The sequence below is a fragment of the Anas acuta genome, chromosome 5 (genome assembly GCF_963932015.1).
Source record: "Anas acuta chromosome 5, bAnaAcu1.1, whole genome shotgun sequence".
Classification (NCBI taxonomy): domain Eukaryota; kingdom Metazoa; phylum Chordata; class Aves; order Anseriformes; family Anatidae; genus Anas; species Anas acuta.
Genome location: NC_088983.1, coordinates 34,156,695 through 34,172,739, shown reverse-complemented (window position 1 = coordinate 34,172,739; position 16,045 = coordinate 34,156,695). Strand labels below are relative to the sequence as shown.

Here is a 16,045-nt window from a genome sequence, read left to right as displayed (position 1 = left end):
TTCTTGTAATGAATATGTCCTGCATCTTTTCTGAGTCTGGCTTTTCCTTCTTACCTATTCATTATCTGGAGGTAAGTGAAGGTATTAGCATGCAATTGCACCTTTGCCCCAGCCCTTCCGATTATCACAGAGAAGCATCAAGCACTGGGCAGTTCAGGAAGGTGAGTCAGCTTGTAGGAACCTAAGGAAAACAGCAGTGGGATTTCTGAACCCCTTGTGAGGTATATGAGTACACAGACAGTCCTGTCAGGTGAGCGCTGCTGAGGAAGCAGAATCAAATGGGATTCTCAAGGTACTTGAGCCACTGTGTTGTTTTGTCTGCTGTGGTTGGCAGCACCATTTAATGCTGTTCTGTAACCCTTAGAGTAATCAAACACAAAATATAAACTGCCTGAGCGAAGTGAGCAATTTGTTTGTGAGACGACAGGTTGCACCACATAAATGATGGGAAATATTTGCCACAGTGGATGCAAGAGAACGAGGGTGATAGAGCAGGACTCCCTTCTGTGAAACCCTGTGCCAAAACCTGTCCATGTGTAAAACTCTGCTGTATATGTGCAATTACCCATCGTGTTACTAGAGAGAGTGACAATGCTTCAGAGGAGGCCATCAGGATCTCTATTCTAACAGGGTTGGTTTCCTTATACCCCCATCATAGTATACTGGTCCACTGGTAGCAATGGGTGACAGCTGTGTCTTTTATGCCAGTGAACACTTGGACCTTTGAGCTCCTCCTGAAAGGCTGTTCTTTGAAAGCGTCCCATCTAAGCCCATCACACCTTTAGCATTCATAAAGTACTTCCCCAACACCCTCTCCACCTTTCATATCAAAACTCTGTAATGTTTTGTCATGCCTCCAATTTCTTGCTCTTTGGGTTCTGAGGTCTCCTTTCCTTTCAGCCCACCATTTCTTATTGTAATTTCTGTACGTGGTCAGGTGTTTCACTGGGATATTATGGCCTGATCCCTGCTATACTAATGCTTGTAGTGTTTCTGCTGGTTCTAAGTATGACCAAACTCCCATCATTAAGACCTGAAATTGAGGAGTCATGAGAGAAAAAGGAGAAAGAAAACAGATGGGATAAAAGGCAAGGGAGGGAAGACAGGAAGAAGGAAAAAAATATTGAATCATTTGAATGTAAGTGAAAAAGGGAATTATAGTTAAGTGGCATTAGGAGAGAGAAAAGAAAGAAAGAAATATTTTGGAAAGCCAAGAAGTCGGTGAGAAAGGAAATATGGCAGGGAATTGGAGGAAGGGGAAAAAAAAAAGGAAATAAGGAGGAAATGAGGAATGAGAAGGGGATGGAGACAGACATTTGAAAATGGAGATCAAGGTATATCCTTCCTCCTCTTTCTTCAAAGACGTCTTGACAAGCTGTTCCATTAAAAAGCAAAACAACTAGAAAAATGTAATACAGAAAATGTGATGGCATTAAAAACTACTACCGCTGAGATTCTGGCTGCTATGCTGCACAGAGTCCAGATATACAGGCTGTGAGTGCTTGCCAACTTGCAGCTCTCTCTTCTTTTCTTTGCTGTTAACGCACTGGGAAAAGCCAGCCCCTAGCAGTATGACTTTTCCTGCCAGCTGCTGCATTTTGCACTTTCCCCTCTTTCAACTAATAATCTGCAAATTAGTTGTAAATACATTAAATGTGTGCTCCCCTCCTATTTCCTTTCTCCTGATGTGGTAATGGATCATCCTTTGAGGCTGATTACTATCAGGTAGGGAGCTGCAAGTTTCTTCACATAGTATTATGCACTTTTAAATCTTAAGCAATTAATAGTTACTTCTTTAATTTTGCAATTTCTGCTACTCAGCTGGCTGACATCCAAAATTATTTCAACCAGTCTTGAAAGCAAGCCATGCTCCAAATTCCTCCCTGAGCTGTAGTTATTTTGTTTGCTATCTACTTTGTAAATGTATGATGTGGTTTGTTTTTGAGACTTAACTGATGATATAATATTTCAGAGACCAGGATCTGTGGGAGATGGTATGGGCAAAAATTGCATGAAAAGGCCTGTAATTTGATACAGGTTGAAGTGTTTTGGTTAAATGTGCAGAAAAGCCTTCCGTAAATTCTTAGCGTGGAGCCTCAAAAACTACCTTTCTGGCCATTCTGATCCATGATTGCTGCTGATACAGGAACTGATGGCCACAAACACAAACACATGGCTAGTCTGGGGCATGGGAGGAACTGTCACACCAGTCACACTGCTCTTCTGGAGGTTTCCAGCTCATAAGGAGGTGGCAATCTTGCATGTAGTCTGAAGAAATATGGAGGATGAACCTCCTCCTGAGTCTTCAGAAGACTTTGGAAACCACTCTTCTAGTTTACTCTGTTCCTGGGAAACTTTCTCCAAGTAGGGAAAGTGCCCTTGGATCAGTTAACTACAGACATAGAGGACTTTATCACTGTACCGGTAACTACTGAGGACTGTGTGTTTTCATAAAATTTGAGAGACACAAAATGGAGCATAAGTCTCTGCTTCATATAGGCTGCTTTAGGATGTGTGAAAGTGCTAGGTTTTATCCAGTACATCAGTAACTGTAACATGAAAGAAACGTAGTCAAGCATTTAACTTTGAGTGCAGTGATATAAAAAAATCATTGATGATGCCGGTCTCTTTACTCAGAAAATAATATCTCCCAGTATTAGAAATGTCATGCCCTGATGCATGCAAATGCTGATGTATAAGTGTGATGGATATAAAGCACTATACTTTTATAGTATAATCATCATGTCCTAATAGGAATGTATTATAGCATTTTACAACTGTTTGGCTAAAGACTAGTTTCAAAATTAATTTCCCAGAAGATTTCTTCTTACCTGTGTCAAGGGTAAAGATGTAGACAATAGCAGTGCCCCTCTCTCCAATGAGTTTCCTTTCCTCTCCAAATCTTCCTTCACTGATGATACAAGTGATAGTCTAAGACACTGCTCCTCCTATGGGAAGAGGATGTAGCTGAGTCAGAATGCCCATTTGGTTTTGCTCTCCATTTTTTTTGCAGAAGTGTTTATGTGTCTGAGAGCTAAGAGTGCTCACAGCTGGTCTTTTTTGTATTTTCAGCTTTTCAGAATGACCCCAGGTAAGGTATAGCAAGCACTCAAGGCGTACTGTAGCATACTGTTTGCTGCCATGACAATTAGAGTTAGATCTCAGGCAGCTTGGTTACCTGGCTTTATCTATCCTCAAATTACTGAAATATGATTTGTAAATGAACAAAATAATTCCACTTGGAGTCTCTGCTCTTCATTCTATAAATTGAGACCGTCCAAATTTGTACAGTCAGATTTTAAATTAAATAACATTAGTTTAGTTGTTAGTGCAGCCTCAGAATTTTCTTCTTTTATTGTGTTCTCTGTGGAGCCAGCCAGGTAGGAGCAGAATAACTTGGTTTCACTGAAGGCCATAGAAATCCTTCCAGATGGTCTTATACGCATATAACTGGGCATTAACTCTACAGACATGGAAGTCTGTATGCAGAATCTGGGTATTCTTATCCACAGGTTTCCTTGCTGAAAGGATTCTGAACTTTCTTAAGATTCATCACCTTTAGAGGGATTTCCAAATGAACATCATCATTTATGCTAATGGTTCTCTGAACTAATCAGCCTTGGGAAAGCTGGCCTGATCTAATAACAAGTATACAAGTATTTTTAGTGTCCTGTGGCAGGTCTTCCAAGGTCAGGCAGGTCTTCTTTTCTGGCAAGGCCAAAAAAAAAAAAAAAAAAAAAAAAAAAAAAGAAGGAATAATTGTTCTCTGCATGCAGCTGCAAGAGTTCTCCAGGATGCAGCTCAGTCTGTGACCTGAGGCCAAAAGATGCTCCTGCACTTTGTGGGCACAGCTATTTTTCATGCTGGAAATGCAGATGCTATGACACAGCCTGCTGTTACTGGAGCTGCTAGTTTGTTATTCATTTGTTTTTCTGTGTTTGAAGGTGGTAATTTCCAGTGGGTATGCCTAGAGATGTTCATGTGCTCTTTTGTTCATTCTCTTTAGTTGAATAAAATCTCTGTAAAATAAAGCTAAAACACTGGATAGTGTATTACATTCACCTATTTACCTTGATACACTTTTCTATCAGCTGCTGTCTAAAGTTCAGTTGCATTTCTCTGGAAAATGTACAAAAACATAACTCTTACCTGATTTGCACAGTTGTTGCCTATTTCCTTGCTTTTTTTTTTTTTTTTTTTTTTTTTTGTCTAATTTAAGATACTGCTGGATGCAATAGTCCTGGGTAATGATTGTAGCCATAGGCATTTACCTTGAGATCCTTGCTAACCGTTGCAAATGTCCACCACTTTCTCCCTGCTGTTGCAGACAATCAGGGACACCTCCTCCACACTACCTCTACCCTCATCTCTCCTACCTACAGCTCATTTCTGCAAACCAAAGACCTAGTCTTGGCCTTGCTTCCTAAGGGGCAAGAATCAGGGACAGCCCAGGAGGAGCTGGAAGCAGCTGGCTGGTGCAATAAATAGCCTGTTAAGTGGTGGGGTTGACACCTTTGGGGCAGGGGTGGTGGTGGTGACAGCTCCTGTGGGGTGCAGAACTGTGCCTCTTTGCAGGAATGACAAAAGAGTGGCAGTGATGGAGGGATCCAGGGACAAGCACAGGATGTGAAAGGTGCCCTTGCTTTCTGACTTAAGAAAGGTAACACATCCCTTCCAGCTGCTGTTCTTGTCCTGTAGGAGCCTTCCCTAGAGCAGTCATCCTTGGTGCTCCATCATCTCCAGCAATGGGAGGGGAGACCTTTACTTATAGAGATGAGATGGGTGGGGCCTCAGGTCATTTTATAAAATAACTTGTCATTGACTCCTACAGGAGTAAACCCTGCAAACATGTCTCAGGAACTGCTTCCCGTGGATGTGCCCGAATCGTTCTATTATAAGTATCCGGGGAAGACCACGATACCATCAGATACCAAAGCATCGGAGGTAAGATATCAGCTTTAAAAGTTTGTTACAGGCCCAGTTAAGATGTATTTGACAGAAAACAAAACCTGCTTTTATGATTGTATTGATATACATGGTATATTGATATACATGGTACTGTGCATACTTGCTGTCTGGTGGGACCAGGTGGCAATGCCTCTGCATGGAGTTTTAAGATGAAACATTTTTTCATGGTGATAGCAATGTGGCGGCAAAAATCATCTTGCCCTCCACTGGAGCCAAAGATTTCAGCTTTACAGGCAAAATTAAAGTCTGCCTATCAAGGAGACAGAAAAATTAGAGAAAGTGGAAAAAAATAACACAGACAGAGACAATGTTTAGGAAAGTGAATTGTCAGTGTAAACCCAGACCCACTTCCAAATAATATAAACAATAAAAATAAATAAAAAATGTTTTCCATGCTTCAAATTTTTCAGGAAATAAAAGCCGTTGTGTTCAGTACAGCTTTTTCTTCCAGAATCAGATATAACTCTTATTAAAAACAAAGCATGTGTGCATCAATAACAAAATTTTGATACATTATGATTAACATAAGAACATCATTTTGTTCTTGTAAAAGAGCTACGGACAGGATAATGCATGTAGAATGGGAAATTAATTTAATTTCCACATTCCCACTTTGCTCTGTTTCCCATTTTGTTTTTCATGGTTTGTGCCATTTCAAGATTTGCATTTAATTTTAACTGAAGTATGTTATATATTTTTCTCTGTGCTCTTTGTGTAAAGACACGTCCCTTCAGGAAGTACTCTGCAAACAGAAACAAAATATATCTGTAGGAACTGTCTCACAGCAGTGTTTTCCTATGAAGCATTTCAGAAATGGGCACTTTACATTTTAGAAGTGTTTTGGGACTTCTGTATCCTGGGGGGGGAGGGGATGAAATATTATATTTAAAATTTTGCAATTACAATATGTCTCAAGAATGAGGTGTGAACCCAGAGTAGACTGATTGGGATTACTTTTTTCATCAATATTTAATGACTCCTGAGAGTGACAGCAGGTTGCCAAAAGATTATATTGAAAGCAAAACAAAACAAAACAAAAAAACCTTTATTCATTGAATAAATTTAAGGACTTTTTGGTTATCTTATGACTGAAACTGCTCCTCCTTCATTGACTTGTTGAAAGTGCACCCCTTTACCCCCTGGATTTTGTGCCCGTGTGCACCAAACCATGTGGTGGTTTGTTCATTATGCTGAGCCCTGTGCCACAGCAGGGTGTAACCAACAGCTGTTCTAATTGGGGTTTAAGCATGAGTTATTGCAAGTAGGAATTAATAATCTATCCTGATAATGCTGTTGTTGTTTTAATGTTATCGTTTATTTCTTCAGGATGAAGACGACTCAGACTTGGACTCGGACTCTTTGGATTCTTTTGATTCTTTTGATCCTTTCAGAGGTAGTAGGCCTCAAGAAGAAAATGAACGAAGTACTGAACCAGGCAAAGGTGATTTCAAGGTATTACGAATAAGAGAACTTTGAACCAAAAAGAGAAGAATGTTTTGTTTTGCTGAAAGGGGAGAAGGCTCAGGCAAATAAATAATGATGGTAGGCGTTTGAGTGGTACAAGAGAAACATCCCTAAACTTATTGTTTGGATGGTTTTATTCCACTTACATTTATGATTTTCAGAGTTTGCTCATTGTATTTCTCTCTTATCTGTTATTAGAACTATGCAGAATATCTGCACACTGTTTTCATCCTTCACTTATTTGTAAAGGAAATCCATCGGTGCACTTTCTTTTTCATCAATGCTTTTCATAACTGAAATGGTCAAAAATAAGTGATCCCTGTTCTGCTGTAATGACTTTTCCAGTGCAACCTCTAGTTTAGCAATTTATGGGGAAGTCCTAGATTATCGATCCCTGTCTTTTCACCACGTCTATGCTCCATCAAAAAAAAAAACAAAACAAAACAAAACAAAAAAAACAACTGTAATGGGGAATTTTATGAAAAGAGTGATGTTTGAATTTCAATGAGGGTTCTCATTGTGATACTTTGCCATTTGTGCAGTAAATACAGGCATTGTTTCCTATCTGTCAGGATTAGAGAAATGTAAATGAAGATATGAATCACATATAACAATGTTTTCCAAAGAACTATCTGATTCTGAGCTAGATAATTTACAGCATTTTGCATTATAATTTATTTAGACACATCATATTGAGACAGAATAAAGCGTAAATAGGAACTTTATCTGAAAGCTAAAGTAATATTGTAAATGAGTAGGCAGGTGAGCTTTGCCATATACTAGATATACATGGAGGTAGTCCTTGTAAAATATAGGCAACAAAAACTTTTAAAGCAAATTCACATTCGCATCCCAAGTTTTTTTATTTCTTTGCATACGCTACATTTTTCAAAGTTTAGCTTTTCTGTTTACCCAGTATTAGGATTTGTATTAAAAAAATAAAATCAGTCATTTAAAGATTTTACTATATTTTCTCAGGATATATATATATAGACCAGTTTGGGGTCTTCTGGGATTTAAATCTTGCAAATATTTAACTTACAATCTCTGTTATCTCCAGTCTGTAGGGATACCAAAATTTTGAAACATTCATTAGGTGAAAAATTTTCTAGATAGAAAAAACATGATGAGAAAAAATGAACTGATAAGACTTTAGTACAATGCTTTCTACTTACAACTGATAAGAAACCCAAAGTCATGAAGAGGGAAAGCAGAAAGATTGGAACTCCTGGGCTATAATTACCCGTGATAATTATGCATACAACAGGTAATTTCTTGTCTTCATTTCTTAATCCCACACAATGATATGCTTGTTTTTGCATTATCTGCTCAGGATATAGGCTTAGATCAAAGACATTTCAGGGTGGTGAAATTTTGAGGAAGCAGATGTGATAGTAGTGGACCAAAAGAAGCATCTTATGTGTATGGGATCATAACCTTGTAGATCACTATACTGCACCTGTTTCTTACAGAAGGATTATTTTTCACATTTCAAAATTCCAAAAAATCATGAAAATCCATTGGTGATGGACAGAGTTGTTGTTATTGCATCTCGTTACATGATCTCGTTTTTTTCTTCTATGATTAGAACATAGTTCTCTATCCAATGTGCTTGTATGATTATCATTTCATTATTGCAGCATATCATGTGTTTGCATGAAGGACACATCACATGGTCTTATGTAAATGTTATGCTCCAATGTAAGTATTTCATCACTGGAAGACTTAAATGAAGGTTGATGGCTGCTAAGAGGAGTGAACTGTTAAAAATATCTATTACAGCATATTCCAGCAAATGCATGTGCCTTTACGCCAACATGTTGATTTTTATCTGCATTAAGAAATATATATTATACAGGCTTTGACTGGTACTTTGCTCTATGCTAAAGCTGCAGTCAGAATCAGATATGGCGTTGCAGGCATCAGTGCTTATATTAAAATATTTAAGGATTGCAGTAGGTTTCATACAACAATTCATGTGGAGGAAGGGAAGTGAAATAATGGATATATAGTTCTGAATACAACATGAGACATGTCCTAAAGAGGTTAAGATATCTCATACTTTCAGTGAATGGTACTTCATTTCACTGCCAGGCAAGGACTCCTTGTTCTTTTAGGGTTTATGCTGCTGTGAGAACAGCAGCACTTTACCAGAAGAGGGACAGGTTAAACTCTTCATCCCTGTGCAAAGCAGGAACCCTGGCTTCCACTGGGTTTTGGAGCTGGAAGCAGCTCCTAAGATCATGGGAAAAGTGGGGAGCTTCTTCCCTGCCTCTTACACAGGCTAGACTTAGTTATGAGAAGCAGCAGCACATGCTGTCACTGAGCTTGGAGTGAATCAGGATCTGAAGCAGGCATGAGGTCCCTGCTGCTGAAATGATACACTTCAGCATGCCTTCTGCTTCAAAAATAAGACAAAGGAAGCCACTTCCAATTAGCACTTAGCTTTGAAATAAGGTCTATCTTTGACATTGAAAATGTAAACCATGTCTGCCTGAGACAGACCTCTAGATTCCCCTAACAATCAGTAGTCATACACAGAGATTTTTCAGAGGGTGATGCATGTCCTGTGGTAATGTCTGCCTTAGGATGAGACTCCAGAAATGCCTAACAGCTGTCCAGTGTAAACACCTGTTTTAAAGCTATCTGAAATTACGTGTGACGAGTCTCAACCCTCTGTCAGATGACCCAGTTAGTGTCTTTCTCTCATGTTTATTCTGGTTATGAAGAGCAAAACAGGACAAAAGAGCTGTGTCTTTTCACTGGTGGCCTATCTTATTCCCCTGGCTAAAATTCTACATGTGGAAATAATTTTGTATGTGTAGTTGAGTGTTTTATGTTTTCAAATGGACCCACTTTTCAAAATTTGAAGAAATCCAACCATTGAGTAAGTGGAAATACTAAAGATGGAGAATGATTTTAAGAGTACTGATGTATCAATTAGCTTGAGTTGTCAGTAAAATAGTAAACCTCCTCAGAAGCTGGGGTCACAGTGCACTGACATGTTGTGCTGATCAGTACTTGAAATCCTGCTTTTTTATTGGAATTACATTTTTAAGCACAGCAACATGTGTACACTCTTATTCCTTGGAAGTATTCAGAAGCCCATGATGGATATGTGTATGAGGAAGTAATGATCTGAAGGACATAATTCCTGTGGCCAAGTCTACACCTGTCCTGCTTCTGCAGGCACAGGTGAATTTTCCCTGTTGACACCAGTATTATCATGGCTGTATGCATGAAAGGAGTGTTTCTGTCTGGCCGTGAAGGTGCTTGATTCCGACGACATCCAACCAAGACTTCTGTTGAAAAGGAAGTCTGATTAGAAGTTATGTTCCTAAAACATGCAACAAGCAACTTGTGAAAAACAGCCTGTGGCAGCTGTATTGCTGGCATCTGTCCCCTCGGCACTCCCCAGGCCCCTGCGCAGCCACAGCGCCAGTGTCTGGAGGAGGCGAAAGAAGGAAGCAATTAGAGCAACTGCTTTTCCGGTGTGGAGCCCGGGTTCCTCAAGAATGAGGAAGAACTTCAGAGACATCACCAAAACCAGCAGCCAGCCACGCTTAACCCAGGCAGCACGCCATGGTGAGCTCCCCTGTCATATCCCATGGCAGTGGTTGGTGGGGCCTGGCTTGACTGAGTGCGTGCACAACCTGAAGAACCCCAAATAGGCCTATAGACATACCCCACAGAAACCTGCGGATACACACTAAAAGAGACCTGATTCACAGATAGCTCAACATGGGCACTTCTTCACACAGCACCAACTCTAGATGCACTGTCAGCAGAACAGTATCTTAGTTCCTTTGATTTGGTCCCTGGCTGCCATCTAGTTAAATTAGCAGCCGGAGATGAAGAAAGGAGTGCCCTGGTGGCATCCTGTGCATGATTTCATCTCAGCAGAATGTTTCTCTGGGCCAGGATTGCAAGGGGACGTTAGTAAAGGCAGGGAAGTTATCTTTGCCAGGAAAGGCTCCTGTGCCAGTAGATGACACAGGAATGGATAGAGGTGTTACTATTGGGTGTGCACGGAAAATGCGTGGGTGGAGAGGAAGCTCTTTTCATGGTTTTCATAGATAACATTTTTTTTTCAGCTTGATATGTAGAAGTGGCCTTTTTCAACTGTTGTAAAAGTCAATTTATTTATTTATAAAGGGCAATAATCAAGACTGAGAATGTGTTTTCTGCCCCTTGAATTCAAGAGCAAATTCTCCTCTGGGGTCAGTGATGTTGGATGACTGCTTTTTATTTTGGGCAAGCAGCTACCATATTCTGCTAGCTGATCAAATATCTATGGTAAAACAGGCAGCTAACACAGAAAAACAAAATATGCATTGATCTGATGTATATTTGACCATACTTTTATGAAACTGTGAGGCTCGGGTAATCTACAGTAGGCATGGTGGAGTAGTGAATGTCGGTACCATTAAAATCACAAGCTAGGAAGATGCTGCTAGCAATAGCCCATGTTGGAAGAATCTGTTAGATGAAGAAGTCTAAATGCTGAAGAAAGGCATGGAGAGAAAAGCAAGTAAAAAAGGTAAAGAAGACTAATCATTCTCTGGTCTCATGGATGCATTAGGAAGAGCTGTCATTTTGGAGCTCCATAGCCAACTGCGATGTGACAGGATGTATTATACAGCTAAAATAGTGGAGTATTTACACCAGTGCTTCTTGAGATGGATGCATGCCACACATACCTACATGTGAATATGAGTGTGACTTTAGAGAGGGCTGGGATAGACATAGGGACACACAAATATGTCAGGAATGTAGACTGCCTGGAATCCCTGGAGTACTCATGACAGAGAAAATTCTGTTTTCAGATTCTTACTAGATTGGATGGGAGAAAGTTGGATCATTTATATGGTGCAAGAATCCTTTATTTCCACCAACACAGTAACTTGGTGTCAAATTTCATACTATAGTATTCTTTCTTTTGAGAAGTGGTGGAAAACTGGAAGAGAGTCTGCTCTATGTTTGGTGAGGCTGCTGTTTGGAAAATCCCAGTAAAACTTTGTTTTCCTGGGAGTACAAATAAACTAGCAGTGTAAGCTTTGCTACTGGCATCCCAGCATGCTGCATTGTTTGCCTTTCTGTTATATGAATATGTACATAAAACACAATTTGGGAAACACTGAAATGAAGACAGGCTAACAGGCTGACAATCAATGAAACAGTCACAGAGTAGCTAAATCCGTCTTGCTTTTGTTAAAAGCAAAACTATGAGGTTACGTTGCTAAATTGTGGTTGTCCCAGGCAGGACTCTGCTTGGGGTCTTTCACCATGCAAGGCAATGCTAAAGACCCTTGGTGTGTGGAACAAGGTGACAGAGCAGCAACAATTTTTTGTAAAGAGATCATAGTAAGTTTTAAGTAAACTAGATAACAGAACTTACATCCTTCACTTTATGCATGCGTAGCTGGTATTTTCTTTGTATAATTAGACCCTAAATTATGTTAAGATTGTCACAGTTTAAATACAATTCCTTTGTTTGATAAGTTACTGAAATTAATTAAAATAGCAAATTCTCCAGGGAGCAGTAGAACTAATGAGATCTGACCACGGGGTGATTTCAGGTCTCCTTGGTTTTGGTACCCCACCAGCAGGTGGTGGGGCTGCCTGGCTGCTTCCTCTCTGTGGGTGGCTGGCTCATAGCATCAGCTTCTCCCACAGTGCGAGTGCAGCAACTGACTTGTACTGCTTCTGTGAAGCCACTGATTCTTTGTGAAACTTCAGGATGTCTATTAGCAAAACCCACATGTCTGAGAACCAATTTCCCCATGTCAGATGGGGAACTTTGGCCAAATTTGACGTTTGAAAATCATTACATGGGAACCAGGGAACAGGTGATCAGATGGCAGCAACTGAGTAATACATCATTTAAAAAAACAAACAAACAAAACAAAAACAACAAAAAATCAACCAAACCAGTGCACTTCCTGAATGTGTCTTATCTAAAAATCTCAAACTGCTTTGCAAATATGGAATCAATCAGTTCTTACTCAAGCAAGTGAGCCATTTGCTTGAGGAAGTATAACTGGAACTGATCCATGAGCTGGCAGCAACTTGTGCAATCTCTGAACTCTCCTGAGCAAAACTGTTGCATGTGAACAGCTCCATGCTTATGCAGATCCTACCAAACAATGAGTTTCTGCCTTCTAGGGCATATCCTGGCTCCAAGGTGCCCAGACTCGTTCCTAACAGGTGAGTGTGGTGATCCACCTTCGCTAATTACCCAGCTGAGAAGAAGATAAATAACTGGGTGGAGAACTTTGTTAATATAGCTGTACCTTTTTGGAAATTTGAGCCTGTGTAGAGCATGGAGTAGCTCTGAGGACATACCACTCTATCAGTTATTGCTTGCAAATTTGGCAGTTTCTGTTATCTTCCTTGAAACAGAAGGCAGGTGAATTGCTGAGAGTGAATTTCATGAAATAAAAGTACTAAAAAAGGCAGAAAGCACTTCCCATCTGAAATTAAAGTCTTTTTTGTTCTGTTCTATTAAAAAATAAAAATAAAAATTGGCAATAGTATACATATTGTTTTAAGCGAGGTTCTTCCAGCCTCTCTTTATCTGCCTTAACATCTATTTTGTCTGCTTGTTTATAGTCATTCTAGGAAGTTTCTGAAGTGCTATAGAAATAGAAGGATGCTCCTAAATGAGAGGAAATTGGTTTATAAAAATAACAGTTGTCAAACAGAATGATTTGGAGGGCTCTTCTCTAACCGCTTATGCAGGTGGAAATGTTTCTAGGAGTGTGAGGAAATGACCATGTGTTACAGTAGCAGGAAATGCTGATTTATTTATTGGCTTTGTTAGTGTAGCCTTTTGCAGACAGGGCTGAGCCAGAGACAGCTTTTTGGAATGAGCCAGCAGGAAATCACCTTCCTTAGGAGAAGGAAATCACGTTATCCTCTAATAATAAATAGGAAGAGGTGCCTGCAGTCACAAAATCTGGAGAGACTTGTTTTATAGAAGATTGTGGCTGAGATATTTAAAGGGGCCAGAATAACTTAAGCACTTTCCTTTTTCAGGGTGTTTGAAGGGGGTGTTAATTTTTATTTTTTCCCAAAGGCAACCAATACCTAACTCCTTAAGCCCTTACATTCTGTGGACATAATTCTCAGTCATTAGTTTATGAGGTACTTTTGATTTAGAAAAGCTCAGCTCAGATTATTGCTCTTTTATTTGTTTGTTCATTTTTATTGTTGTTCTCTGCTTGTTTTTTCTTGGAGAGTTGTAATGAGGGGAAAAAAAAAAAAAAAAAAAAAAAAAAAAAGAAAGATTATGAGATGGCTGTTCTGTGTTTTTGAAGCAGAACTCAAAAACACCTTTCAGAGCAGTGCTTAGCACCATGCAACAACAGCTGTTCTCCGGAAAGATCTTTTCAATGCAATGGGACTTCATAGGTGGATACTACAGTGATTGTAACTTTGAGGAAGATTATCAGTATTTTGACAACTACATCATGGTGCTCACCAAATCATTTGTTGTATTCAAGAGACTTATTGTAGCTATGTTCTATAGCATTTGCAATCATTTTGCATACAGTCTCATTTGACATGAATATATTCCTTTTTGTTTGCTCTAATGAGCCAACCACCCTCTGAGTGACACAGTATTAAGACAGAATGTATAAAATGTTCAAATAAGGCTTCTTTAATAGCAGAAACTTTCGACAAATAAAAAGAAACTACACCTGGCTTGGAATGCCTTTAAATTTCAAATTGCTGCAGGCTTGGAACAGTTATAGGAAATACCATTTTGTATTTCTCTGTGTTCTTCAAGCCAACCAAGACCGTGGTAAGGCAGGGGGTACCGATCAGTCTGCTCTAACCCACTACAGTTATCCTTGCACCATGTTTTTACTCTGTGTTGTTGCAGGTTTTCATCTGCAGAACACTGAGAAGGTTGACATAATTTTTACTGACTGTATTATTGTTTTGTAGCACTTGATTAGGTTGCAATTTTTTTTTTTCTGAAATTTTATTCATACTCTGTTTCCTACCATTCTCCAGATAGAATCATCTCCCTGCTACCTGCTGACTGTGAGGATCATCCGAATGAGAAATCTCCAGCGAGCAGATGCTTGTAAGTATCCCTATTGTTCCTTCAAATAGCTCATTTTCTTGAAAGTTCTTAGGAGATAACTGGACACTGTAAACACAAACATAAACATCAAAAAAGTAAAGTTGATGGCATCACTAGGATATAAGAACTTCTTTACTGAAAGGGTTGTTAGACATTGGAACAGGCTGCCCAGGGAAGTGGTGGAGTCATCATCCCTGGAAGTCTTTAAAAGACGTTTAGATGTAGAGCTTAGGGATATGGTTTAGTGGGGACTGTTAGCGTTAGGTCAGAGGTTGGACTCGATGATCTTGAGGTCTCTTCCAACCTAGAAATTCTGTGATTCTGTGAAATACATTACTTTGGGATGCCTGCTTATTAGATAACTATAAGAATCAAGATCTATTTTATCCTACAAGGATAAGTGGTTAAATGACAATATGTATTTAGTATGGAAAACAGCATATCCTTCAAAAGAAGGTAAGTGATATGTCAGAGTACAGGCAAAAAGCTTTCTTTTATAACTATAAAGCAACCTTTTGCAAGTATTTCTAAAATAATCCAGTGTTTATTTAAACTAATTGTTATAAACTAGATCAGTCCTTGTTGCTTCCTGCTGTTTCACGGAATGTTATTTCAGTGGTTTCTGGTTGAAAAGTGAATGCTCTTTTGAGGATAATTACTTTCTCCCAAAGAAAGAAAAATTTCTGACATGTACCGATGAAAAAGACCGTATTCTTATGCCCACCAGTAAATTGGTAGTTTTTCTAATACATTTATAAAAACTGCAATTCATGAATTTAGATGTTCTTCCAATGTCTCTTGTCAGTTTCTAACAAGCAAAAGTGATGCTGAGGGATTGCTAAGTAGACATTGATCAATGTTGCTGACCCTTGCTGCTGTGCCTGTTCATCCTGTAGCTCAAAGTATACCTCTGTGTGGCTGGTACATATAAAACCTGGAGGAATAGAACAAAACAAAAACCAGCACCAAGCAAGAGAATGAGAGCAAGATCCCCCCTCCAGTACTCTGTCGTTGTCTTGTTTTTCTGCAAGGTGTATCAGAGGACTTCCCTGTGTCACTGCTCTGAGTGGTATATATTACCCATATCTTAGGGTTGTATCATTGGGTCACACTCTCTGCACTTGCACCTTCCTCCCTGTCCATGGCTGTGGCGCATGTGTGATGATGCAATAAAAGAGAAAAGTTTCATCAAGGACTTGTCTAAGCTCTTCTGCATGTCAGCTGACAAGATGAAATCACAAATAACCAGGTTGTAGAAGGGGATTGTGCAAGCAGAACTGAAGCAGTATTTTGAATTAAATGCACAGCTAACTAGTTTACCTACACCCACTCATATAATTAAAGATTATTTGATATGCTTTGTATCTCAAAGTACAGTTAATATGCAAGAAGGATGAATCACATCAGTAGAACAGAGTACTTTGTAAACCAAGCAGGCATTGATCTCCAGTGATAAACCAAAGTCATGTAGTAGTCATACAGAATTACATTAAAAACATTTTAAAATCATTATCATTA

The 16,045-nt window shown here is 39.3% G+C and overlaps 1 protein-coding gene across 3 annotated transcripts in view; it reads left to right on the top strand.

The window, feature by feature from the left end:
* Positions 1-1,660: 1,660 nt before the first annotated feature.
* Positions 1,661-16,045, top strand: part of LOC137857454 (cytosolic phospholipase A2 epsilon-like) — a 36,792-nt gene continuing 22,407 nt past the window's right edge. The window contains exons 1-4 of one of the 3 annotated variants that reach the window (XM_068683950.1): positions 1,661-1,725; positions 4,832-4,944; positions 6,295-6,420; positions 14,455-14,527. In XM_068683950.1, the coding sequence (XP_068540051.1) occupies positions 4,849-4,944; positions 6,295-6,420; positions 14,455-14,527 (295 nt within the window). In that variant the 5' untranslated portion in view covers positions 1,661-1,725; positions 4,832-4,848. Of the gene's footprint in view, positions 1,726-1,850; positions 2,425-4,831; positions 4,945-6,294; positions 6,421-12,513; positions 12,640-14,454; positions 14,528-16,045 lie in introns of those variants that run through there. The other 2 variants (XM_068683949.1, XM_068683951.1) reach the window with 2 other exon arrangements.